Source organism: Elgaria multicarinata, chromosome 5 (assembly GCF_023053635.1).
Source record: "Elgaria multicarinata webbii isolate HBS135686 ecotype San Diego chromosome 5, rElgMul1.1.pri, whole genome shotgun sequence".
In the NCBI taxonomy this organism is placed as follows: domain Eukaryota; kingdom Metazoa; phylum Chordata; class Lepidosauria; order Squamata; family Anguidae; genus Elgaria; species Elgaria multicarinata.
In genome coordinates this window covers 46178826-46203998 of record NC_086175.1, presented here as the reverse complement: position 1 = coordinate 46203998, position 25173 = coordinate 46178826, and the positions used below count along the sequence as shown (strand labels likewise).

Genomic DNA, 25173 nt, shown 5'->3' with positions numbered 1-25173 from the left:
ACATATTTAATCATTGCTCCACAAAATCTGGCATCAGTTCTTCCTGAATGTGTTCACATGACCAAACCATAGTAATAATGTTCTAATTATTAAGGAGGCAACCACTTCTGAAGAAGCCATCCCTGAATCCAATGGTATTAGACAACTACCACCGAGTTGTAAACACCTCCTTTCTAGGGAAGGTACTTGAGAGGGTTGTGGCAGAGCAACTGCAGGCACTCTTGAAGGATTCTGATTATCTAGCGCCATTCCAGTCTGGATTTCAACCTGCTTATTGGATTGAATCGGCCTTGGTAGCCCTGATGGAAGACCTTTATCAAGAGAGGGACGGGGGAGTTGTTGTTGTTGTTTATTCTTTCAGTCGCTTCCGACTCTTCGTGACTTCATGGACCAGCCCAGGCCAGAGCTTTCTGTCGGCTGTCGCCACCCCTAGCTCCCCCAAGGTCAACTCTGTCACCTCCAGAATATCATCCATCCATCTTGCCCTTGGTCGGCCCCTCTTCCTTTTGCCTTCCACTTTCCCTAGCATCAGCCTCTTCTCCAGGGTATCCTGTCTTCTCATTATGTGGCCAAAGTACTTCAGTTTTGCCTTTAATACCATTCCCTCAAGTGAGCAGTCTGGCTTTATTTCCTGGAGTATGGACTGGTTTGATCTTCTTGCAGTCCACGGCACTCTCAGAATTTTCCTCCAACACCACAGTTCAAAAGCATCTATCTTCCTTCGCTCAGCTTTCCTTATGGTCCAGCTCTCGCAGCCATAGGTTACTACGGGGAATACCATTGCTTTAACTATGCGGACCTTTGTTGTCAGTGTGGTGTCTCTGCTCTTAACTATTTTATCAAGATTTGTCATTGCTCTCCTCCCAAGAAGTAAACGTCTTCTGATTTCCTGGCTGCAGTCAGCGTCTGCAGTAATCTTTGCGCCCAGAAATACAAAGTCTGTCACTGCCTCCACGTTTTCTCCCTCTATTTGCCAGTTATCAATCAAGCTGGTTGCCATAATCTTGGTTTTTTTGAGGGAGTGCAACCCTATTAATTCTGCTCGATCTCCCATTGGCTTTTGATACCACTGACCATGGTATTCTCTTGGATTGATTCTGTGGATGGGCATTGGAGGCACTGTGTTACAGTGGTTCCAGTCCGACGTGCAGAGTTGATTTCAGAGGGTAACATTGGGTGACTATCCCGTAGGCCCTTGGCAATTGAACGATGAGGTACTCCAGAGTACCATCTTGCCCCCAATATTGTTTAATATCTACATGAAGCCACCGAGAGTGTTCAAGTGCCATCAGTAGGCTGGATGACACACAGCTCTAGTTCCCTGTGACTTTTGAATCAGGAGAGGCTGTGCAAGTCCTGGACCTATATCTAGACTCAGTAATGGGCTGAGTGAGGGCCAGTAAACTGAAGCCCTGTGAGTGAGTGGTTCCCAAGTCCAGGAGAAAAGCTCATTGCCTGTTCTGGATGTGCTTGCACTCCATCTGAAAGATCAGGTTTGTAGTCTGAGGGATAGTCCTAGTTACATCACTGTCACAGGAGTTCCAAGTGGCCGGGGCGGTTTGGAGTACCTTTTGCCAGCTTCGGCTGGTTCACCAATTATAGCCTCTCCTGTACAGGAATAGTGGTACAGGTGCTAGTAAATGCAAGACTAGATTACTGCAATGTGCTCTATGTCAGGCTGCCCTTAAGGGTTCTCCAGAAGCTAGAGCTTGTGCAGAATGCAGCAGCTCAGCTAATGTCGGGAACTGCTCCTTTTCAGGATATAACTCCTTTGCTGAGGGAACTGCACTTGCTGCCTATTTTCTACCAGGCCATATATAAGGTTCTAGTACTAGTGTACAAAGCTCTAAACAACTTGGGAACAGGCTACCGGAGAGAGCGCCTTCTCTTTTACCCACCTGCCCAGTCACTGAGGTCCTCTTATGGTATGTCCACCAGAAAAGAGCCTTCACTGTGGTGGCCCCCTTCCTATGGTCAGAGAGGTGCCAATGTTGTATTGCTTCCGGAGCTTTCTGAAAATGATGCTGTTTCAGGCAGCTTTCTGTAAATGACCGACTGTGCTTTTACCCAGTACTGGTGTTTTATCAGAACTTTGTTCTTTTAAAAAATTTATTTTTATTATGGTATTTTTTGTTCTTTTCTTCTATTTGTTGTTCACTACTCCAAAATCTTCTGGATGAGAGCGGTATATAAATATTGTAAATGAATAAATAGCAGTACTATGGTATACAAGCAAAGTATTCCTCCATCTGAAAATGATCAGTATTTGTTTAACACCAGCATTTACTTAAGCAGCAGATTAATTTTCATTCATATTATGCCCCAGTGATATTTCCTGTTACTGAGAATAGCAATTATTCGCTATGAAAACAGAAGATAATTGCACGCATCTATATATCAACAGGTATGCCAGATGCATCATTCCATTATTTCTAGTGTCATTTGATTACATACTGGCCATTCGTATATCACTTGCTGCTGCTGCATGCAAAGATCTATGGGCTGTGGTACTAATTCCAATAGAGACATCAGAAAAGGAATAGGAGTACAGGATCCCTTTAACCACTCCTAAAGCCTGTCCAAAGAAATGTCATATTGAAGTAGTACCTGTTTCTGACATCCATTTTTCCCAATCACTTTGGGATGATGGAGCAGTGCAGGTGCAATCACTCTCTGTTACAGAGCATTCATCCATCCAAGTCATGGCTAGAGGGGAAGAAACCTTCTTCAGGATGATATCCCCTCCTGAAACATCACACATCTCTTGTGGTACTCCATGCCTTCCCCCAGTTAAGGGAAGTTAATTATACTATTTGAGAACTATTGGGCTAGGCCATACTTCCCTTTCTATACCTGAGGAATGATTAAAGAATGTACTATCAGCGTCAGGGTCATATTCCTCCTGGAACCTTACACAGATAGCTTCCACTCTGGCATCTGACCAACCGGAAGACCCCAGTATGGGCTCTTGGAGGTAGAGTTTCTAAGAAGCTGCTACAAGTTACTTTGAATGTGGGGCCAGCCCCACCACCCCTTCATCCTCCCTCTTCCAATCAACCCATGGCACAAAAAGCTGGTTGAGTTACAATGCATAGGTACAATCTGGAGAAAGCAGAGTGTGCCTGAATATCCTGTGAGGCTGGTATACATACGTTTTTAAAACTTTTAAAATTCATATTTATTAAATATTTTAAAATGTTACACACGTACAGATGTTGAAGATTTCAATATTTCTTAAATAAATTGAATATATGAGCTATGTTTGTAGATGTGTTTGCTTTATTTTGTCAATAAGTAACAAAATAATTCAATTTAAAAAAAATTATTACAGCATTGCCTTTCTTTTATTTCACCGACATAATTAATTAATTGGTATGTCCTTGTCATATGTTAACATTAATATTAGCTTTAATAGCAATTTTAATGCACTACAGAAAAATCAGACCTACGCTTTTTTTTTTTCTAGATTATGCTCAATACATGTATACTAGATCTCAATAAAATCCTGCCTACTCTGTGTAGGTGAATTAATTTGAATAGTTAAACAACTATTTCATTGTATAAAATAACATGTGCTTTAAAGGCTCTTAAGTAACAATCAAGATGCTTTACCATGTACTAGGTGTTCTCTTTCTCTGCTGTAAGTTTTAGAGTGGATCTTTCACAGGCACGTTGTTACAGATCTTATTTAAGAGATAATTAATATTAATTGTATGGTGGCTGTGGAAATGCCTAATGACATAGCAATGCTTCCTTTCTCTGGCATTGCAGAAGAGAAATGTTACAGAAGTCTAGAAGCTATTTGATGACAGGGCCTTTTATGCCAAATCCTAAACACACACACACACACACACACCCACGAAATGCATTTCTCTCCCCCGGCCCCGTTACATCTAGTACACCTTGGCAGGATCTACACTACTGCTTTAAAATGGTTTATAACAGTAGTGACAACTGTTGAGGCCCAGGACACACACAGATAATTTTCAAACCATTTTCAAAGTGTCATATTCTGCTTAGTGTAGATCTGGCCCTTGTGTGCTAGCAAAAGGCTATAGTATTGTTTCCATCTTCATCATGGTTGACTCTACCCCACCTGCATTGCAGAGGATGCTGTTTTAGCTGTCTCAACACAAATGTCTGGTTGTGTAGCAATAGGTAAAGATCAGACTGCCCATCTAAGCACATGAATAGTGGGGTATGGAACTTCACTAAGCCCATTTTTATTTTAAAGCAGCCATCATAAGGACCTGGAACTTGCCTAAATCGCAACTTTTGATTACAAAGGCTTTGTTTTCCTTTTTCAGTTTGTCATTCCAATCCATTACCATCATTCCTCTAGTTAGTGAACCACTCAGCTCAACACTTACACCAATTACTGTGACTTCTGTGACAAATTTCTCGTCAATGGCAGCAGCCATAGCATAGGAATCACAAGAAACAAAGCCTGGGTGTTCCGTCTTTGAGATTTCTAAAGAATGAGCATATATTTTCTTCATGAACTCGGCTTTCTCGGTATTCTGATTAACATATTCATCGTAGAAATCCTGCAAAGTAAAGAACAATTCTGGCTATTATGAACTATTTGGCCCCATGATGAATTATGTGAAAAGTTTGAGATAAATATAAGGAGAGTTTAACTAACTGCAGTATTATTGCCCTCAGGTTTAGTAGTATTCCACTGAGAATTCACAGTGGCAAGAACTACTAGTGATTTTAGTTCTTGGGGAAAATATAGAGTCATGAGGGTATTAGATTCCTTTGCGTAGACTAGAATTATCACATTTATGAAATATGAAATTATGAATTGTCAAGGTCCCTTGCCCAAATAGTTACCAAATGGGATTTAATTACAAAATTGCAAGGGGTATGATGTGACCAGGAACCTAATGAAATGTTAACATCTGAGTTTTTGTTGGGTCAAAGGGCTGTTATGAAATATTTATATTACCTTAAAGAGCATTCCTATGGTCCCTGGGCAAGCATCCCAGGGACCACACAGTGGATAATTCAACTCCTCTGAGGTCAGAGACAGTGTTCTGACTTTGGAAAGGGGAGTTGAAGATCTGCACCCCTCCCCTACTGTCTTGCAGCCGGAGCAGAAAGAATTGTATGGAGGCCCCTCCGAGGTCAGAAAAGCAGCATGTGAGGAGGAAAGGGGGCATTCCACTGGGCGGGGAGGAGAGGAGATGGAGCAGCTATGATATGAGTTATTCTGAACCTCCTCTAACTATCTTCCATTTTAAAAAAAGTTGGATTAAAAGTGTTCTATTTTGCGATGGAAAAACAAGCGGAGAGTGGGAGGTGCACGGGAGGCAGATGTCGTCATCTAAAGGACGCACACACATCCGTAAGTGGGCAGTAGCGAGCCTGTGATAAACCGCTCATCTGATGAACCTTGAAGTCTCTCATTTTAGGACTCCCAGTGTTGAACTTTCATTTCAAATGAATGCTTCATTATTCCAGCAACAGCCCACAAATCCTAAAACAGATCCTTCATTATACCTTCTTCATATAACTTATGAAAGGCACAAATTCTTTACCAAAGCCCAGAAGGAAGGGGAGAGCATTGACCCCTATGTTACACATTTGAAGCTACTGGCACAAACATAAGCTTTTGGAATCTTGTGCAAATCCCTCATTAAGGATCATGTTGTATGTGGAGTGATCTCAACCACTGCGGATCCACCCTGGGGCTTTCCCCTCATCAGTAACATCCAAGAGTAGCTAATGACTTATCAGACAAGTTAGAAAAGGCACAATGACACTAATGCATCACTGCTTCTTTATTGTCGAACAGCAGAGGCTATGGATGCAGGCAGGCGGGTGAATGGGTTCCTGCAACGGTGACGCGCAAACGATCTGAGCCTCATTCCTAGGATGAAAGGGCTAATGGAGGAAAACATCATCAAAGGCACCACAGGCACCTGAGGAGACGCTATGCTTCAGCCATGCCACAGCGTGATTACAGCTCACAAGACTCTCCTGGAGAACGCCGCCCTGAATCACCTGAAGTTCCAGATCAACAATCCTGTCAGCAAGTAGCAACCCTGCCAGAGCCTAAAAAGCTACTGCTGCAAAAGACCACACAGACTCAAAGCGATCAGACTTATGTTTTGTGTTCTTCTCCTCCCCTCAGTCAGTCCTCTGTATGTCAGCCTCTGTGCCAGTTGTATCTGTCACCTGTTTAATAAAGCTGTTCAGTTGTTCTCTGGAAGTCTACTGTGGTGCATGCTCAGCAGTGAGATGTGCAGGCTCATGAGCAGTTGCACGAGGGAACCATACAAGAATAATACACTGACTGCCTGGGACAATCGCAGCAAGAAGAACACTTGCATAAAATTGAAGGGCAGGGGGAGAAACAAAGAAACAAGGGCCTGTTATAGAGAATTATGGAAGGAGGATGTGGCATGGGGCAATGATGAATAAGCTTACTTATCTCTAATATCGGCAAGAAGGGAACCAATGTATCAGACATTCTTTCAGGACTAGCAGGGGAGGAGGCACTGATACGGGATGGGACACTAGTATGGAGTCCCTTCATGTGTAGCTTTGTGAATGTAAAATAATGAATCTAGAGAGGAGGTGAGCTGGTTTATTCCCTATTTAATGAATAATGTATAAAATTATGGTCAGGGCCTAAAGAAACAGAAAACTACCTCCTTGATCTTAATAGGACTTAAGACTTTTTTTCTTCAAAGGAGCCATACAACTGTTCAGAAACAAGAGGAAGAGCAGCTGTTAAAAGTTAAAAAAATATATATCCAGTGGGCTAGTGTAAACCCTTTGTGTTATGGATATTAGAAATAGTTAGCCAAGAACCCTCTGAAACACTTGCGGTTTAAATGCCACCCTATAGTAACATTTATAGTGAAATCCTATGCATCTACTCAGAAGTAAATACCATTAAGTTCAATGGAGGCTTACTCCCAGGTAAGTGGATCTAGGATTGCTGACTTAATATCTTACCCAGGAGAGTGGAAAAGAACATGCGAACTCCCACGCTGCAATATAAACTGGGCAGGTGTACTCATTTAAGACAATGTAGGCAGCTTCTGGATCACTTGCAAAATTGAATTCTCCACAGACTGTAATATTTCCTCTGCCTAACAGAAACAAAAATTAGTTACAGCAATTCACTACTACACAGTTTATTTAGCTTCTAAGGGTGCTTCACACCTAACATGTTATCTGTACAGGTGTAAAATCAAAACCCACAGCTATGTACATTGCCACAGCTGAACATCATGCCCATATTTATAGAACATCTTTTTTAAAATCAATATAGATGTGTATGTTTTTATCAATGTAAGTCATCTCACCACCTTTTCGAGGCCAAAAGATGGGGAAGAAATCTGTCTAATTTTGTACATTAGGAGCCTCCCTGAATCCCCAGCTTTCCAGCACATAAATTGTACGTTTTCATCCGTTATTAAGTAGGTGGGTATACCTTTTCCCTTACATTCATGTAGGGAGTGAAATGTCAGCTCTGAAATTTCGATAGCACTTAGACCACAATGAAAATAATTTATGTGTGAGTAACAACACTTTGTAGTCAGAGCCTCCTTTGAAGTTTTTTTTCCTGCAAAAACTTCCACTCCCAAAGAAGCAACCCATATTTTTAAATTGTGCAGATGTCTTGCCTCTTCAGAAATGAGATTTTCTCATGAGAATACTTCAAATGAAACCCCAGCTGTGTGCGTACACAATTTCTTCTCGGGCATTAATTATTTCTTTGGCCCGTTGCCATAATCATTTATCTCGCTTCATCTGGATACTTAATAAAAAAATACTTTAAAATGCAATTTAGGCCACAATCCTATATACACTTACCTTGGAATAAGCTCCAGTGAAAACAATTAATCTCACTTTTCAATAGACATTTATAGAATTACACTATTAGGTGTTTTTTTCTGCAGAAAACATTTTCAAATGCCCCCAAAAGAGGTAAGAAATTTTTCACACAAAAGAAAGGCATGTTACCTTAAAATCAAGATTAATAAATCAGATTTCTCTGAAATCAAATTGTTTTACTATCAATGTAATTATTCTCTAAAGCAAAATAGAAGCTCAAACCAATATCACTTTATGTAAATCACTTAAATATATTATTAATTATTATTATTATTAAATTTATATCCTGATTTCAGGATATTACTCTCTCCAGGGCAGCTTACAAGTAAGATAACAGTACATTAATTAAAAACCCCCACTACAAACAATATTAAAAAGTAACTCATAAGGATTGCCCCACAGGGCAGTTGATATGAACACACAGTAGCATTCAGAAGACAATAATATTATTTAAAAAGCAAACCAGTTGTGAAATAGGAATTCACAAGACAGTTCGATATAAGCATACCTAACAAGCCCTCTTCAGATCACTTACCTTCAGTATTTCCTCCCATGATGAATACATTTTTAAGCTTCTTAGGAAGTGTTGGGTCCATTTTCACTGCCAGGGCTAAATTTGTCAAGGGACCAGTAGCAACTAGAGAAACCTATAAGGCACGCACAATAATTTTCCAAGGTGAGTTATTCCAAAGTGAGTTATTTATATAGTTATATTGTCTTGAATGACAATCTTCTGTTGTTAACTTGGTCCTTCTTCAGATCAAGCTGCTGCTACAAACACAGGAGAAGGGCTGTTCAATTTTTTCCCCCCTGGTCAGTTGGCAACAGTGCAATAATATAATCAAATCATGACTTATGAGTCAGGAAGTGCCTGGTTCAAATTACAGCACAGATGCCATGCCATCCTGCACTACCCTAACTTCACCAAACTCAAAACACAGGTTTTCTCTTGGACATTAAGGCCATGTCCACAATGAAACCTAGCTTGCTTCCATTTGGCAAAGCTTTGTTTTGTCCTGGTTATGATACATTTCTAGGATTCCTGTCTTAGCAGTACATCCTATTCCAATACAGCTGAACTATCCAGAGGTGACATGGATGTGGTCTGAGTTTTGTTAGCCTCTTAGGTTCCCGCTCTTCATTTCCCCATGAATATTTTAAAAGCATTATCTGATAATAATTGTATAATGGCTTATTTACAAATAGCTATCACATCTGTATCTAAGAATGTAAGAAGAGCCACGCTGGATCAGACCAAGGCTCCATCTAGTCCAGCACTCTGTGCCCAACCAGGGAACCACAAGCAGGACATGGTGCATCAGCACCCTCCTACCCATGTCCCCCATCAACTAGTGTCTACATATTTACTGCCTCTGATTCTGGAGGTTGCACTTAGCCATCAAGACTAGTAGCCTTCTCCTGCAGGAATTTATCCAACCCCCTTTTAAAGCCATCCAAATTCGAGGCCATCACCACATCTTGTGGTAGTGAAGTCCACTGTATTTCCATTTCCTCCCTTTACTGTATTACTGGAGGTACCATTGGCAATCTCTTATTAACATTACTTTTATTGGTTTCAGTGTTTTCGTCCCTTTGCAGTTAACAAGAAACGTTGGGAGTATGTGCACCACATGCATTTGCATCCATCCACCTTGGTTCATAAAATTCTCTAGGGAGAAGCTTGGAAAGGGATTATCAAGATGTCCATTACAAGAAGGGGGAATATTAACCTATTATAATACTATCCAGCTATATCTTATCATTTCACCTGACCCGGTCGTTCATTGGCTGTTCTTAATATTGCAGCCACGGCATGCTCTTCCTGCAGAAGGTCTAATCCTGGAGCACTGGGATCAGGAACATCACCCAATCCATCTTTTCCATGAAAGAATTCCTCCAGCAGATCTCCACCAAGTATTGGAGCAGATGCACCACGATAAACAGGAATCTATTACAAGATACGAAGCCAATATACTATGAAATTTAAAGAACACTGATTCATCATGATGTATGACCACAAGTGCCAACTAGCAAATCTTCAGTTGGATTTAACCCAAATTATGATTAAACTAACATTTACCTAATTGTATAGGCTTAGTAAGATCAGATATTGTGCTTTTTTCGTACACTGACAGATACATTCACATGTCAGATTGTGTGAGAATGGGTTAAATAGGTTGGATGGTCGAAACTGTTGATTTTACCTGAACTTGACAATGGCAGGATCTACACTATTCATTACACCGTTGTTTAAGTGCATTGTTGCGTCCTCCCTTGCTACGTTACAAAATGCAACTTGAGCCCAGTCAATCGAAATACCTTTTCTTCTATCGTTTTACCCCGGCACACTCTTCTTTAGAACGTTCTTCATTATGCTCATACCGGCTCTGAAGTAAACCTCCTTCTTCCGGTGACTCTGAGCTAGACCTGCCGGGATAAGCCGGCAGGGACGAGGGAAGCCCTGCAGCGTCTTAAAGGGGCCACGTGCGCCCCGAAAGATAAGCGTTTTTTAAAAAAAATTAAGCCCCTGTCCCCTCTTTCACCGCCCTCCCTCCCCTCCCCCTCCCCCTCGTCGCGTTGTGCCAGCTCTCCCTCCCCTAGAAAAGCCCTCACTTGTCCTAATCAGGAAGCAAAGAGACATGACTTTGAAAGACGGCATTGAATACAACGAAAGGTTGGGGCACATTGTTAGTTTTACAACGATTTTAACAGAAAGTGGAACGGTTTTAAAAGTCAGAAGAAACGTAACAACAACAGCATCACGTGACTGCTGACGTCATCTCTGCCAACTTGTTACGTTTCATCTAGACAAGTGTAGACGGGCTCAATGAATCATCAAGCCCTCATCTATACGAGTTCGCTAATGCTGCGCCCGGTGGCTTGAGCCGCAGCACAGCTGCATTGACGCTCCTTCCCAGCATCTACATGGGGAGGAGCGCAGCTGAGGGTTTCCTACCACCACGCCCGCCCACCCGAGCATTCACAAGGCCGGTCCGGGGGCACCGGGGAGCATCCGTGCGCCCTCTGCTCTGGTAAGTGGGTTTTTTAATGGGGAAATGGGGCTGATGTGTTTTTTTGTTTGTTTTGTTTAGCTGTAAATGCAAAGGATCGCATTTACAGCTAATAGGGGGGAACAAGGGGGGAGGAACGGGGTGCTCCCTCCCTGGAGGGATTTCCACCCCCACCCCCTTTAAATTTTATTTATTTTTCCTTAACAAGGCTCCGCAGAGGGGTGGAGCCTTCCTCCAATCTAAAAAAGTCAGGGTAAGTCTCCGACTTGTTTAGTGTGGAGCTTTGGGGCTTTGCCCTTGGATTGATTTGGAGTGGCGGCTGCGTCATGTAGATCACCTGCCGCCACTCCGAAGCAAGCCAGGGGCAAAGCGCCCGTGTGGACAAGCCCCAGTTCAAAGTACTGGTTATGCGCTTTAAAACCCTACATGAATCTGGATCAGGTTATCCAAAAGACTGACTTCTATGAGTTTTATCACACCAGCGTTATACTGTGCAATCACTGTGAACTGCATGCAAAGGACTCAGAAGTTTTCCACCTTATAATCTGCTTTGATTGTGAAGTACTCCCATGCATCCTGCCTTAATTGTTCTATAAAGCCAAAAGATTCACCGTATTTAGCCCCTACTTTTTGAGCGTATCTTCCCAGCCGCCGCTGGGGCACAGGAGCAGGATTTTAAAGGAATGCTTACATCTGTGTAAGCTTTAAAGATAAAGATACCAAAATTGGCACAGTAATAGATATTAGGGAGAGCTTTAAGCATACCAAATTTGAATTGAATTGGGTCATCCATTGATTTTTTATGATTTTTTTACATTTCCCCCCCCTTAAACTCCCTGGTATGCAAAGCATCGCTGTCGCCCGGGAGCAAAAACAACAACAACCGCAAAAGCTTAGCGCTACGGGGATAATCCGAGGGAAGCAGGTACATGGGATGAAGCTCTATATTAACCTGCCCTGATTTTAAGATCTTTTGGACAGGCCCCTCTATATGCCCTGCTTACATCTGAGGCGCATTTGGAGAGGACATGAGATAACCCTTCTCAGTGGCTGTGCCTAAGCTCCCATTCCAGAGAGGCTTGTTTAGCCCCCTTCCTGTCGAACCTCTCTTGACAACTAAAGGCCTTTTTTTTTAGAGAGCCTTTCGCCTGGTGAATAATTTGTTTTTCTGCCGCTGATTTTTCATTGGCTGCTCTTTTTAATTAGCTTCTTGTTTTTATCTGTACCTGATTTTATGTAGTGTGTTTAATATATATTTTCCTTTTATATTTGGTTTGGGCAGAAAGTACAGAAAGGCAATGTACATCATATTTTTATTTAATTTTAAACATTTACATGGACGGTTAACAAATATAACAAATGGTCAGATGGTATTTAATAGCAAAATCCTTTGCAGATACTTTCTCTAGCCCTGTCCAGACGATACTTGATACCTGGGGAAGAGTGATTAAGCTAACCACATTGCGTGGTGGTTAATACTAACCACTAAATGTGTCGCTGCTAGACGACCATTTAAACACCCTCTGCAGCATGGTTAACCTAACCACTCCCTAACATCTACTGTCAGGCAGAATCCTGCAATCTCTGGCCACTCCCTAACACTGCCAGCGGTGGCCATTATAGGCCAGTGCTGCTAACGTCACAGACGGCCATTACCAAGCCAGTACTGCACCAGCTGGTTTTTGACCTTTGGAAAAACAGCAAAAAATAAATAAAAATGGCCAAAACCAGCATTGCTGGTCATTGTTTTTATTTTTGCAGTTTTCCCGAACCAAGATAATCTGATTCCATTGACAGGGATGGCACTGATAATGGCCAAGAGTCAGATCGCCCATTTCAACCATAGAGATCCAGCAAGAACGGCAGGGCTGTTTTCAGCCAACCTTGCCAAGGATCTCTGTGGTAGTGCTTGGTTAACCACAGTTAACCATGGTGGTCTGTTCAGATGACATTCAAGGCCACAGTTAGGGCTGCTAACCGTTTTGCAATGCATGGTTAGTGAGGGTGGTTAAACCATGGTTATGTAGCCATCACGGTTAGGATCCAGATTTAGGCATCCATGCAGCTAGGTTGGTGTGGAAGAGGACTTCCCTGTCCCCTCCTCCTCACAGCAGCCTCTCCAGCCCCTGAAAATGCTATATACAGTGTAGAGGGACCATGCTGAATGGGGTGAGGTCTGGTATGTGTAGGGAGTGGGGGTTGAAAATCAGGTGGTGGCACCATCCATGAACAGAGTCCTTCTGTCAACAGAAGGAAGATCCTGGATCCAACTAATTAAGGAATCCCACTTAAACTGAATCCCTGAATACAATTACTTGATATTTATTTATTTATTACATTTCTATACCGTCCAATAACTGGGCAGTTCACAACAATTTCCACTGCAAACAATGAAACATAGGCCTAACCACATTCAGGAAGCCATGTCTCTATATGGTTATAATAGATACCAGGATGATTTCATAAAACTATTCAAGAAGCAGCCACATTGTTTGACATCACAGGTGTAGTCACACTGCTATTATGTCTAAAATGCCATGTTTTCTCTGATGCCATGTTTCTCTCCTGCCCAAGGGCCTCTACTTCCCTTGCCCGGCTTCGTCCATTTTCTTCTGCTGCCCCTTATGCCTGGAACGCTCTTCCAGAACATCTGAGATCCACAAGTTCAATCGCAGCTTTTAAAGCTCAGCTAAAAACTTTTCTTTTTCCTAAAGCTTTTAAAACTTGATGCTGTTTGGACTTTATACTGTTAGTTTTACCCTACCCTGTGCCTGTTTACCCTACCCAGTGCCTGTTTGCATTCTCTTCCCCTCCTTATCGCTTTACTATGATTTTAATAGAATGTAAGCCTATGCGGCAGGGTCTTGCTATTTACTGTTTTACTCTGTACAGCACCATGTACATAGATGGTGCTATATAAATAAATAAATAATAATAATAATAATTAAAAATGGATTTACATGCAAGTAAATATGCATAAGGCCAGGATGCCAGTCCCTTACTTTTGTGGGCACTACCATGCAAAATGTGTTCAAAAAATTATTCAGCAGATTACCTCAAGTTTGTTACAAACGTGTAACACGCGGAGTACATTTCTACATGTATTTTCCAACAGACTGTTTCCATAACAGCAAGTAATCCCCAGGACTTCAACACTGGGAGATGCTAGAGCCATCATTAACGCTTGAGCATCATCAACGCCACAATCAACATCAATGAGCAGAAGTTTCTTCATTTCAGAAATGCCTTTGAAAAAGGAACATGACTAATTTTAATAAACTATCTTTTATCAGATGTGAGTGGAGCTATAGTGATAGAAGGGTAATTCAATCGACAGTATCCAATCAGCCCCTACCACTAATGGAAATTATGTTGTGCTAGCATAAGGGACCTCTAGTGCAATGCCAGTAGTGTTAGCTGGGCACAACAGGATTCCCTGGCAAACATGTCACACAAGCTAACATTATTGGGATTGTGCTAGAGATCCCTTAAGCTAGTGCAATATAATTTACATTAATGTTATTCTCCATTTGAATATTGCTCTAACTGTTAAACATTGCAAGACCCATTTCACCAAGCCCACCACCCCACTTCCATTGTATCAATGATAACAGCAATTTGGATAAAGGGTTCTGGCATGCATTAAGCTTGTAGTGATTTAAAGGTATGTATCAACTGAGCACATGCATATGTTACTCATACATGATACTGATCATGATAGGATAGCATGGAGTTGGCATGGGCATGTCAGAGGGAGAAAAGGCCTGCAAATAAAGGCCTGCAGCAACATAGTGACTGCGGTGTTTATGTTAGCATACATGCAAAGGGATTTGGAAAGTTACAAAACAAAACTCATGAAGGTATAGAAACTGGGGATGTACTAGGACAAAAAAGTACAAAAACATAATAGAAGATGAGGAAGTTGGGGTGTTCAGTAGATAGTATAATGGTTACAAGGAGACAAGGGAATGAACAAGTGGTGTGTGGGAGGGCGTATGAATAGCGAGGACAGGCAGGAACACTGGAGGTAGATGAACCAATTGATGACTGAAATTAACAACATAACCAAGCTTGGCATTTGAGGAAGTACTATAAGACATGAAAGGGGAAAGGCATGGTCACTCCTGCATAGGGATTACCTTCTGGTAACAGAAACCTATGATGGGTAATGTATGAGCTGTGTTCTTGTAAAATGAGCTATGTTCTTGTAATCATATTATAAACTTTGTTAATAAGTTTTGGTTGATTTACATTGCATTAATTAGTACCATGATACCTTTTTTCTCTACCTATATTTATTTGCTGTCAGTAAAAACCTATAAAATATAACTCTAGTGATTGTGTATTTTTTTTGTCTCTGCAGCTCTGCTGTTCAGTCCTTAAAATAAACAGTGCACCACAGAAAAGGATTTGCCTGCAAGCTTAAGCAGAGCTATGTATGTTCAACATTTCTGACCTTGCCACAACTAAAATAAGTTCCAGATCATGGTGATGATGTGAGACATTTGTCTTTCCCATCTTTACTCTCCACACTCAGCCCTGGGCACCAACAGGATCATGGCCAATGCTAGCTCATGTTGCAGCAGGCTGAATATGGGGGTGTGTGATGATATGTCCATCAGTATATGATAGACGTCAACTACTCACATGAACAATGAAGCCTAGATCTATATTCACTGTCACCACCATCAGGGTCATTTAGATTGCAATCTTATACATACATACCTGAGCAGTTCATTATGAAATGGTTTATCACCAAATAATTTTGTAACTGTTATTGTAATTCCTGTTACTGTACTGCTGTTCTTGTGTTGTGGGGCACTTTGGGCATATCCATGTAGAAAACATTCAAAGTAATATATATTTTTTAAAAATGTCTCTTGAATGTCTACCTGTCATGGGACTGTTACACAGCATCCTTATCAGAAAAGGTGGCAATTTTTGAGATGCTGTAGAACTGACCCTAATGATTTGGCAGCTGGTGAGGGTTTTTCTGCCATGAAGATATGGCAACGTGTTAAGTTTATCTGAAGAGTACATTTTCAAATGCTCTAGTCTTTCTGACTAGATTAGCACTTGTATTTTTGTTCCAGTTTGTAGACTTTATTACAAATATTGCTTCCTGGACATGGTGCTGTGAAGAGTTTGAGGGATAGGGCTGAACAGGTTAAACTTGGGTGTGTGGAAATGCCCAAAATCAATGTTTAAGAATCTGTATTTTGGAAACTTATTGACAATGAAACAAGCAGGCAAGCGTGGCTTCCAGAGTGCAGTGAGGGCTCCATCACACCAGCGTTATAGCCCACTGTCGTCCTGTGTTGCATGTTGAAGAATCACATGACATCTTTCTGATTTCACCTCCCCCCCCCAGCACTATTTTTGGGTGCTGGTAAAGTCCGGTTCTTCTGGTAAATTGAAAGGACACCGCTCTACCCTCAACGTGTATTTTTAACTGTATTCAATACAATGTTTTGTGGCCGGATGCTCAAGGGGCGGTATTGCTGGTGTTGCAGGAGAGGAAAAGGGGGGAAAGGATGAAGACCCGTACACAAGAAGTCCACAGAAGGGAAAAGTTGCTTCTGAATTGACATGCATAGGATTGCGCTGTAAGGAATGCAAACCTATGCATGGCCTACTCGAAAGTAGTAATAATAAAAATGATGATAATACTCCATTGGGTTCAATGGGCTTACTCCCCAATGAGTGTGCAATAGAACTGCAGTCTTAATCAGCGGCACTTCCTTCCGAGTAAACATGCAGGCAGTTAGGGTGCAATCCTATGCGAGTTGAGACAGGAAAAAAGTCTTGCAACTTTGTTGAAAACTTGCAGATCCCCACGCCCCTAAACATGAATCTATTTGCGCTCCCTAGCACTGGTTGAAACTTCTGCCAACAGCCTGCTTCTACGCATGTTTACTAGGAAGCAAGACCAGCTAAATTCACGATCAATGAAAGGGGAGTTCTCCAAGTTTGGGAGTTCTCCAAGTTCCAACAACACTACTGCTTTAAACTGCTTTATAACAGTTTTGACAACTGTTGGGAACCAGGACAGACTCCATATACAGTTGTCAAAACTGTTATATAGCGCTTTAAAGCACTAGTGTAGATAAGGGGGAGGCACAAAGGAGATCAACGGGCGGAGAGGTGTAAAGACGATTGAAACGTCAAAGCGCACAGGCGCCAGTCCTCAGGCTTCCACGCGCTATGGAAGCGAAGGGGGATACTGCGAGGCAAAGCCGGGCAAAGTCAAAGGCGCATTGAATGAGGTGGCAGGAGGTAATGAGCGCCTTCGCACCGACCTTAAACCTGGGCGGTGCGCGCGCGGGGCTAACACGTGGAGCAGCAACAGGCTCGCCCTCTTCATGAATGACAGGCCCATTCCCGCGGCCCCAGTCCCGCCTCCTACCTGCAGTCACAGGGGTCGCAGCTCTCTCTCAACCGCACAGCAAAAGGCCCCGACGCTCAAAAGCAAGTTGGCCAATCACGGGCCGCTGCCCCTTGATAGACCCTCCCCCATAGTCCTTAAATAATCCACCGGCGGTCAGTTTGCGCATGGACAGGGCAGAGATCAGCGCCGTTGCCATGGCAGCTGCGTTGGAAGACCCGCCGGACACGTGTTGCGGCTTCCGAGGTTTTAGGGCGGGCGGGGCTGAAGTGCTAACCTCGACGGGAAGGGGAGTGTCGAGTGCTGGAGACAGCTGTACCCAAAATGCCAATAGAGGCAGGGTCGCCGCTCCACACTGCGTGGGAAGAGGTTGTACAGCACCTGTTGCATTTCTGCCTGCAGTGCAATTCTGAAGACACGGTTTTCCCGAAAAACAGCCAGCAGACCCGCTGAATAGTGTCCCCGCTTCCTTGGGTATCGGTACTGTTTCACTCTAGTTAATATTTTATGTTTTATTTTTACTGGGCAACTGCTTTAATCATTAAATCTTTAGCTAGTTAGGAACGTAGCATGCTGCTTATAGAGCAGCCTTCCCCAACCTGGTGCCCTCCAGATGTGTTAATTCCTAGCCAGCATTGCAGTCTAACGCATCTGGGAGGGCACCATGCTGGGGACGGCTTTTATAGAGATGGTCGGTCTTATTCAGAACTGACTGAACTAAGAAGGTGCAACTCCTCTAACCAAGCCAGCATGCCCAAATGGTCAAGGATTTTAAGTTGTACTTGAAAACAACTGGAGGGCACCAGGTTGCCTATCCCTGGACCACATTGACTAGAAGCAACTTTCCTGGGTTTTTAGACAAGAGCTTTTTGTCTAGCCGTACCAGGAGATGCTGCAGATTGCTCCTGGAACTTTCAGTAGGCTGCTCTGCCACTGACTACAGCCCCTTTGTCTTCAGTATAGCAAAATGAGGGGACAGAGTCCTGTGGTGGGAGAGGGAACTGTACTGCATTACTGTGGCTGGGGATGTTTATTTAGTTTGTTATTCTAGGTGTAACCTTATATAAGGTGTCCAAAAACAAAAGAGGTCAAAATCCATTAGACCAGGAAGAAAAGTTAGAGACTAGCTCACTGCCACCTGTACTCATTCTCTACAATTAGGGAAAGTGCGTGGTGTGTCCCCTCTACATGCATAGAGGTGCATTCATGTAACTCCTAGACCACGCCCATCCCAAAAGAAACCCTCCATTTTTTTCTTTCCCTTACGGGGGTAATGCCATCTCTGCTTAAGTCTTTGGGGTTTGTTCAAAGAGCTGTGAATGAGCTTTCAGGGAGGGGGAAGAGGTCCCCATGCCCTGTGCTTAAGGGCAAAACTACATCATGTGCTGTGCTACCACCAGTGTGCCAGGAGAAGACTAACAAAAGGACATGCCTCCATGGCTCCTTTCAAGTCATGCACAGCTTTCCTGGGGGATCCGCATGTCGCTCCCAGAGCGCTTCTATGCGATTCCAGTGCACCCCGAAAACGATAGTCTGACTTCCCTGTAAAAGAAACGACAAAGAGCCGTCCATGCCGCCGCCGCCGATGCTGAGGAGAGCTCTCCGCCGGCGAGGGAATATCCAAAGACAATGGGACTGATATGGCAGAGCACAGGCAAGAAAATGCCAATGGGTCCTGATGGTTACCTTACAAACTCATATTCTTGTTATTGCTGGTTTTGTAATGCATTTTATTTTGTTGCATGCTGTTCTGGTTTCTTTTTAGATATGCAAGATATAAACTTTAATTTTTTAAAAAAATGTGTTGGAATTTAGGCCCAGCTACACTTACACATTGGAAGCATAGCTAACAAGACCTTCCCAAAGCCACTTCCGTTTTGTGTGTTTTGTACAAATAACCTTGAATTGGGTGTAGATAGGATGAGAATTGCTAGAGATATAAAGAACCCATTTTCTAAACTGATTTTGCAGCAAAATGCAAAACAAAATGGTATCTGGTTCATTAATTACTTCCTATCTCATATTGCAGATTGCTAGTAATGGAGAACATAAGGTATTAATAGGGTCTTAGCCAACAGTAGTATTAGAAGACCTCTCCATTTTAAAAAATATTAAATCTGAGAGCTCATGAAGCTTAGGTGTCAGCCCTCAAATTTACAGGGGGGCTCCCTCATCTTTTGAGCTGACCCCCTTAGTTACTGTGATTAGCTACTAGAAGGCAAAGTATTGCTGAAAACTGAGAGGGGGAGATCAAACACGGGAGTTGTGGGTTTCATTAAGGGTCCCCATAACATTTCCCCAATTATCTTTCTGCTCTCTGAAGACGCATCAGATAGTGAGGTGAACTCTCCTCTTCATCATCTCCACTCACTGCTGTTTTCACCTGTTGGGCTGGAGCTCCTCTCCTCTTTCAGAACGATCTGCCCTATGAGGAAGAGCAGCAGGACCATCTGCTGCATGTATGTGATCTGCCTCTCACCCTGAGCTTGACTTGTTGGGGAGGAAGTGACCAATGTAGGCAGATTTCAGCAAGGCCCCAGAAGACAGGCCACTGTAAGGCGACAACTTTTGGATGCAGTGCAACCATTTCAAGGATAGGTGGGTCACCAGGCTGTTTCTTATAGGCACACTGGTTTTTGAACTGTGAGCCTGTTTCCATCCCAGTTGGTTATTGAGTTTGTTTTCTTCTTCTTACCTCATTCCCCTTTTTTGCCTTTTGTATGATGTGTTTTAGATTGTAAGCATGAGGGAAGGACTTCTTCTTTTTTGCTGATGTGACAGTCATTCCAAGAGCCTTTCCTGCTAAAGTGCGGGGTAAGTATGCTTTAAATAAGTCAAGCACTACCAGGGACTCATTTTTATATAATTCAGTTTCTTGTGGATGTATTAACACAGCCTTCCTCCAACCTGTTAACTTCTAAATGTTTTGGTCTTCAACTCCAATCAGCCCTGGCCAGCATGGCCAATGGCCAGGAATGATGAGAACTGTAATCCCAAGCATCTGGAGGACACCAGGTTGACAAAGGCTGTACTAACTGGTATTCTTCTTTTGTATTATATTCTTACAATATCAAATGCTGAAGAAAATAAAAAAAAATCCTGCTCTGGAGTGTAATTAAACACAATTAAATTGCAAATTCTTGGAGATGCACCATTAGAAAATATTCCCTCACAATTCTGTATGGCAGTGTGCTATAATCAAATATTATGCAAAAAATAATACCATTTCCCCCCTCCCCTACTCACTTCATGATTTCCCCCCCTCACAACTGTCCTTACCTGTTATGTTCTGAAATTCTCTCACAATCTGGTTCTGAGTGTTACTTTCAAGCCCTGCTTATATTTAACAAATGGGTAAATATTAACTTACATGTTTTGTAATAATGTTAATATTTATCAAATTTACTGCTGGCATAATAGAATGTTTATGGCAGAAGTCTCCAACAATTGGACAAAAGAACTGATAATAAATCAAAATCAATATTCTTAGGGCCAAACTACATGTTACATGGGAGATATGTGATTAGATCTCTTTATGTTTTTTCTTTCACTTAAATGCAGTAAAAGCAACCTGGCCTAAAAAACCAAGGGGAAAACTTATTTTAGTGGCTCTCTTCTCCACAAATAAGACATACACAAAACAAATCTTTCAGATTTCAGCTAAATGTACTTGCTCCCTTCTTAGGCGTGAGGGAACAGAAACCAACGAAAGAAAGAAATGAAGCAGCAGGAGTAAATCAGCTCACTGCTTCTTTGCACTTCCACAATGGAAGCATGACAAGGAAACAAAAAACTCATGAAAATCAAGGGGGTGAATGTCCTATTAGCCTCACAGTAACTCCATCAGCCAAAGTTTACTAACACAAGGGTAGACAGCTCTCATAGTTGACTACATTCTACTACTTGGAAATAAGTAATTCTATACAGCACTTAACTATCTCTCTCTCGTGCACACACATATCTGTCTCTCTCTCTCTATCCATTTCCATTTCCATTGTCTACTCTGTTGAACAGGCACATAGCCTTGGCTTTATGTTCAACTCAAGTTTTGAGAATCATAGGTCTAAAAGACAGAGGCCCCGTTCAGAAGATTCCTTAAACCATGGCTTTAACCATGGTAGTTAAGCCAGAAAGCCAAGCTGTGTTCAAAAGACACTTTAAACCATGGCTTTAACCATGGTGAATACAGCAAAAAGCCTTATTCACCATGGTTAAAGCTGTGGTTTAAGATGTCTTCTGAATGGGCCCAGAGAGAAATGAGATTCTGCAGCAGAAAAATCTGGGAAGACCTAACTGTCCATTTCTTTGTGTATCCATACGGAGAAGCTGCCCTCTGCTGTAGGTCCTCGGAGATCTGTTCTTTGCCCCTCTGGTCTCTTGCCAGAGGGGCAAGAGACTAAGGTCCTTGAGGTGCCTTAGAAAATCCTATGACTTTCAGGGCACATCTACATGAAGTGTTTTCCCCAGGGTTGCTTCGCAGTAGCAGCAAGTCATCTATATGATGTAGCCGCCATTGCAAAGCCATCTGGGGGCAAACCCTGGAAACTCCGCTCCAAAAAAGTTATGCACTTACCCCAACTTTTTTGGCAGCAGAGCCCATGGGTCCCTGTAAAAGTAAAAACAAAACAAAAAATGGGGGGGAGGAGGAGAGGAACAGTCATGTGATGTAAGTCATGTGATGAACTTGGGATGGTTATGCTGCCCCTGATTACGCTGATAAGGAGGGGGAGGGGATATTCGATCCTCCATTTTGGGATCCAGTATTCTCATAAGTGTTTTCCCTTCTGGTCAAAGCACACAGACTCTATTGCTGGTGGATCACTGAAAGAAATCATGTAGTTTTTATAGTAATAAAGCAGAAACTAATTTTAGATTCTGTTTTCAGGAATAAAAGTAAATTAAAGCCAAATTGGGTAGCATTACCTAATAGAGGGGATGAGCCCTCAGAGAACAAAGTCCCAGCTTCTGGTGGCATAAAATCCTCCTCCTTCACTGTAGAGCCCTGCTGCAGAACAGCTAAATAAGATGTTCTCTGAATCTCACAAAAAGTAAAGGTAGTTTAATCTAGTCACCCATCCACCCTGCCAAACTTATCTTTTATAACATCTTGCCTGAAGAAGAGATCTGGGGATCTCAAAACCTTACACAATTTTGGGTGTTCTTTTCATTGGCCTAATAAAAGCATTGCAGCAACATGGATTTTAGAAATTGTCTTATGGTCAACAAGGCTACCTTTGCTTTTTTGTGCATAACCAAATGTACAACCTAAATCCTTGAGAGTTGCACCATCTTTGTAGTGTGTTTAAAAATAAAAAAGTCATCTCAATGTTCTTGTCAGTTCTTTATTATTTTTTATCCCTAAAGACTAGCACATTTACAGCATACATGAATTGGATGAATAAAGACTATATAAAACAGTAACCATATGTTTATGGTATATTAATACTGCCCCCAAACAAATAAATAATAAAATTTCAATGCACAAAGCTTGGCAAATACAACTGTGTTGGGACAAAACTGTGCTCTATTTTACCATAGCTCTACATACATAAATGAAACCCAAAGGCAACTGTGCTGTGGGTGCTTTCACAGAACATACACAGAACGTACTTGGCAGCAGTTTCTTTCGTACCCCTCTAGTATGTTTCATTTTTAAAAATGTACTTCATTGAACTTTGTGTAACAGTAAACTTTAAGAATGCCTTTTCTGTGCAAAAACAAAACATTACAAAAAATAATAATTTACCCACATGAAGTTTCCTACATGGATTTATGATTTCACAGTTTCCCATTTCTGATCAAGCCCTATTCAGCCTATCCTTCATGGAACCCTATGTGTATGTTTAGTTATCTATATAAAACATTAGCTGGCTAAGTTGGTCTACACATGGCAAGCAGCCAAAAGAATGAAATTGGGAGTATCACATCCCTTCCCCACATTTAATGCAGTATTATAACCTCGTGATCTGACACTCTAAAAGGGGAAGGGTGGGCAAAGCATGCACATAAGTTTGGAAATTATTTAGAGAAGTACTGCGTGCCTTCTGTTAGCAGAGCCTCCCTGAAGTGAATGCAAATTTATTTTAAAAAGAAGCCATTTTTAGTAGTGTAATTCAAGTAGGAATGTAAAATGAAGGCTCATTGTAATTCAGAGGGAGTAAAACTAAACATTTGATTCTAAACATTTATTGCCTCCATTCTAGCCTCTTTTCAGTGCTGCCACGGTCCCAATTCAGAGTTTTATTTATCTTCTGGTGCATATATATCTCTAAAGAGAGCATGCATGTGGGTTTCATATTCATTTCCATGGAAAATGCATCTCTGCATGCATCTCTTTGCATGTGCAATGTTTTCCTTTCCCATTAAAAGAATACAGAAACACTTGTAATAAGTGGAAGCCCCCATGCCTGCAAAACATGGCTGAAACAGGCCAAGAATGATATACCATGTCATGTCATGCTGGAAATAGTCTGTAAATTCAATCCTAAACGTTTATTGCTGGCAAAATGTCTTAGGATCCAGACCATTTAAACTAATGCAACCTTCTCTAATAACTTCATAGTTCTTCCCTCCAAAATAGCATTTTAAAACTGAAGTATAATAAGTTAATTGTTTAAGTAAATTTAAAAATAAGAGGGTGGTGAAAAGAGTATAAATAAAAACTAATACAAGTTTAACATTGATCAAAAGGTAGTTTGCCTGCTAAATCAGTAGGAGTTTTTCCAATAGTACAATTTTAACATAGTCAACACAATTGTACATTTGGTGCAGAGTTCTGAAGTTAAACATGTTACGGGGTCCTTAACTCTGAAACTGCAAGAACAGTTGAAATAGTAATAAAAACCCCTAATTCAGCAATATCTTAATCAGCATGTGTAAAAACACAGGAAATCTGCTAAACTGCTAAAGGCTAACGATAACGATGAAACAATTTTCTGTGGGCCTAGAATAAACACTGAAAACCGCCAAAAAAATTAAAAGTGCAAAGATAAGTAACAGGGAGAATTAAAATACATTTAGAAAATGTAACAGATTCTAACTTTGTCTAGAAAAAGTGAACCGCATTTCCCATTAGAAGGCCATGATACCAAGCACACTTATACTGTTTTGGATTACAGCTTTAGAATGAAAAGGAAAAATGTTGACTATCATATATGGGATTAAACAACTCTACAGAAAATTAAGTATGATACAATTCAAAAAGTAATGCTTAATTTACATTTTAGAATACATACTGTTTACAGGGACTCTTTTTAAAAAGAGCTGCTAATCACATATTAGTGGTTAACAGAGGAATGTACTGTTCTTCCATGAGCATGATTCACATCTTTTTAGTTAAACTGATACAATCTGCAAGTAGTACTTCATGTCATTCTCTCTAAAGTTTGTGTTTGATGCCTGGTATCTTCTCACAAATATCTCCCAATAGCAGACAATGACCCAGGTCAGATGTAAGGCTAAACAATGGTTTGCCGTTACAGCAAGCCTCAGGCCCATGCACTCCTATCCCCTCTTCTAAAGCAACTGTGCAGAGGAGATTGAAAGCATCTGCTTCCTGGTTTAAACTAACCAGAGATTCTTGTTATATCCACACTGGGAGCTTTCATTAATGTAAATTATGTGTTAAAACAAGCAGGAGCAGAAACCAGTTTGATCCTGATTTGTTCCAATAAATCATTGTTTAATCTAACCATTGTTTCTGGACATAATGATAAACTCTGGCTAGCTAAACAGGAAGTGGATACTTCCAATCTCCTGCTCAAGGCCAAGCCAGAGAAGGAGAGGAGGGAAGTGCGAAATGCCAAGGTTTGCTCACATAGTAGTACTAAACTAAGGATTAGCTGTATGTCTGACCTATGCCAATGTGGTAAAACCACCATGTGTAGACTTTTATCCCAAGTTGAAGATGTGAATTGGCTTTAC

The 25173-nt window shown here is 41.6% G+C and overlaps 1 protein-coding gene across 2 annotated transcripts; it reads right to left on the bottom strand.

Moving 5' to 3' along the window:
- Positions 1-3234: 3234 nt before the first annotated feature.
- On the bottom strand, positions 3235-20545 carry LOC134399451 (nucleoside hydrolase-like). 2 transcript variants are annotated; one of them, XM_063127495.1, is made up of 6 exons: positions 17272-17295; positions 13921-14111; positions 9623-9802; positions 8390-8501; positions 6970-7106; positions 3235-4547 (listed from the first exon to the last, which is right to left on the bottom strand). In XM_063127495.1, the coding sequence occupies exons 2-6, from the start codon at positions 14098-14100 to the stop codon at positions 4224-4226; spliced, it is 933 nt and encodes a 310-aa protein (XP_062983565.1). In that variant the 5' UTR covers positions 14101-14111; positions 17272-17295; the 3' UTR covers positions 3235-4223. The 2 variants fall into 2 exon arrangements, with proteins under 2 accessions (XP_062983565.1, XP_062983563.1); XM_063127493.1 differs by lacking the exon at positions 17272-17295 and adding an exon at positions 20530-20545 and having other exon boundaries at positions 3236-4547.
- Positions 20546-25173: the final 4628 nt, after the last annotated feature.

What these genes read in the sequence shown, in the direction of transcription:
- LOC134399451 (XM_063127493.1), bottom strand. Translation starts at nt 14,100, where the DNA reads ATGAAGAAACTTCTGCTCATTGATGTTGATTGTGGCGTTGATGATGCT. An exon ending in ACGTTTGTAACAAACTTGAG is followed by an intron (nt 9,803 to 13,920) that starts GTAATCTGCTGA and finishes ATCTTGTAATAG; the next exon opens with ATTCCTGTTTATCGTGGTGC. An exon ending in GTTCTTTTCCACTCTCCTGG is followed by an intron (nt 4,548 to 6,969) that starts GTAAGATATTAA and finishes TTTACTTTGCAG; the next exon opens with GATTTCTACGATGAATATGT.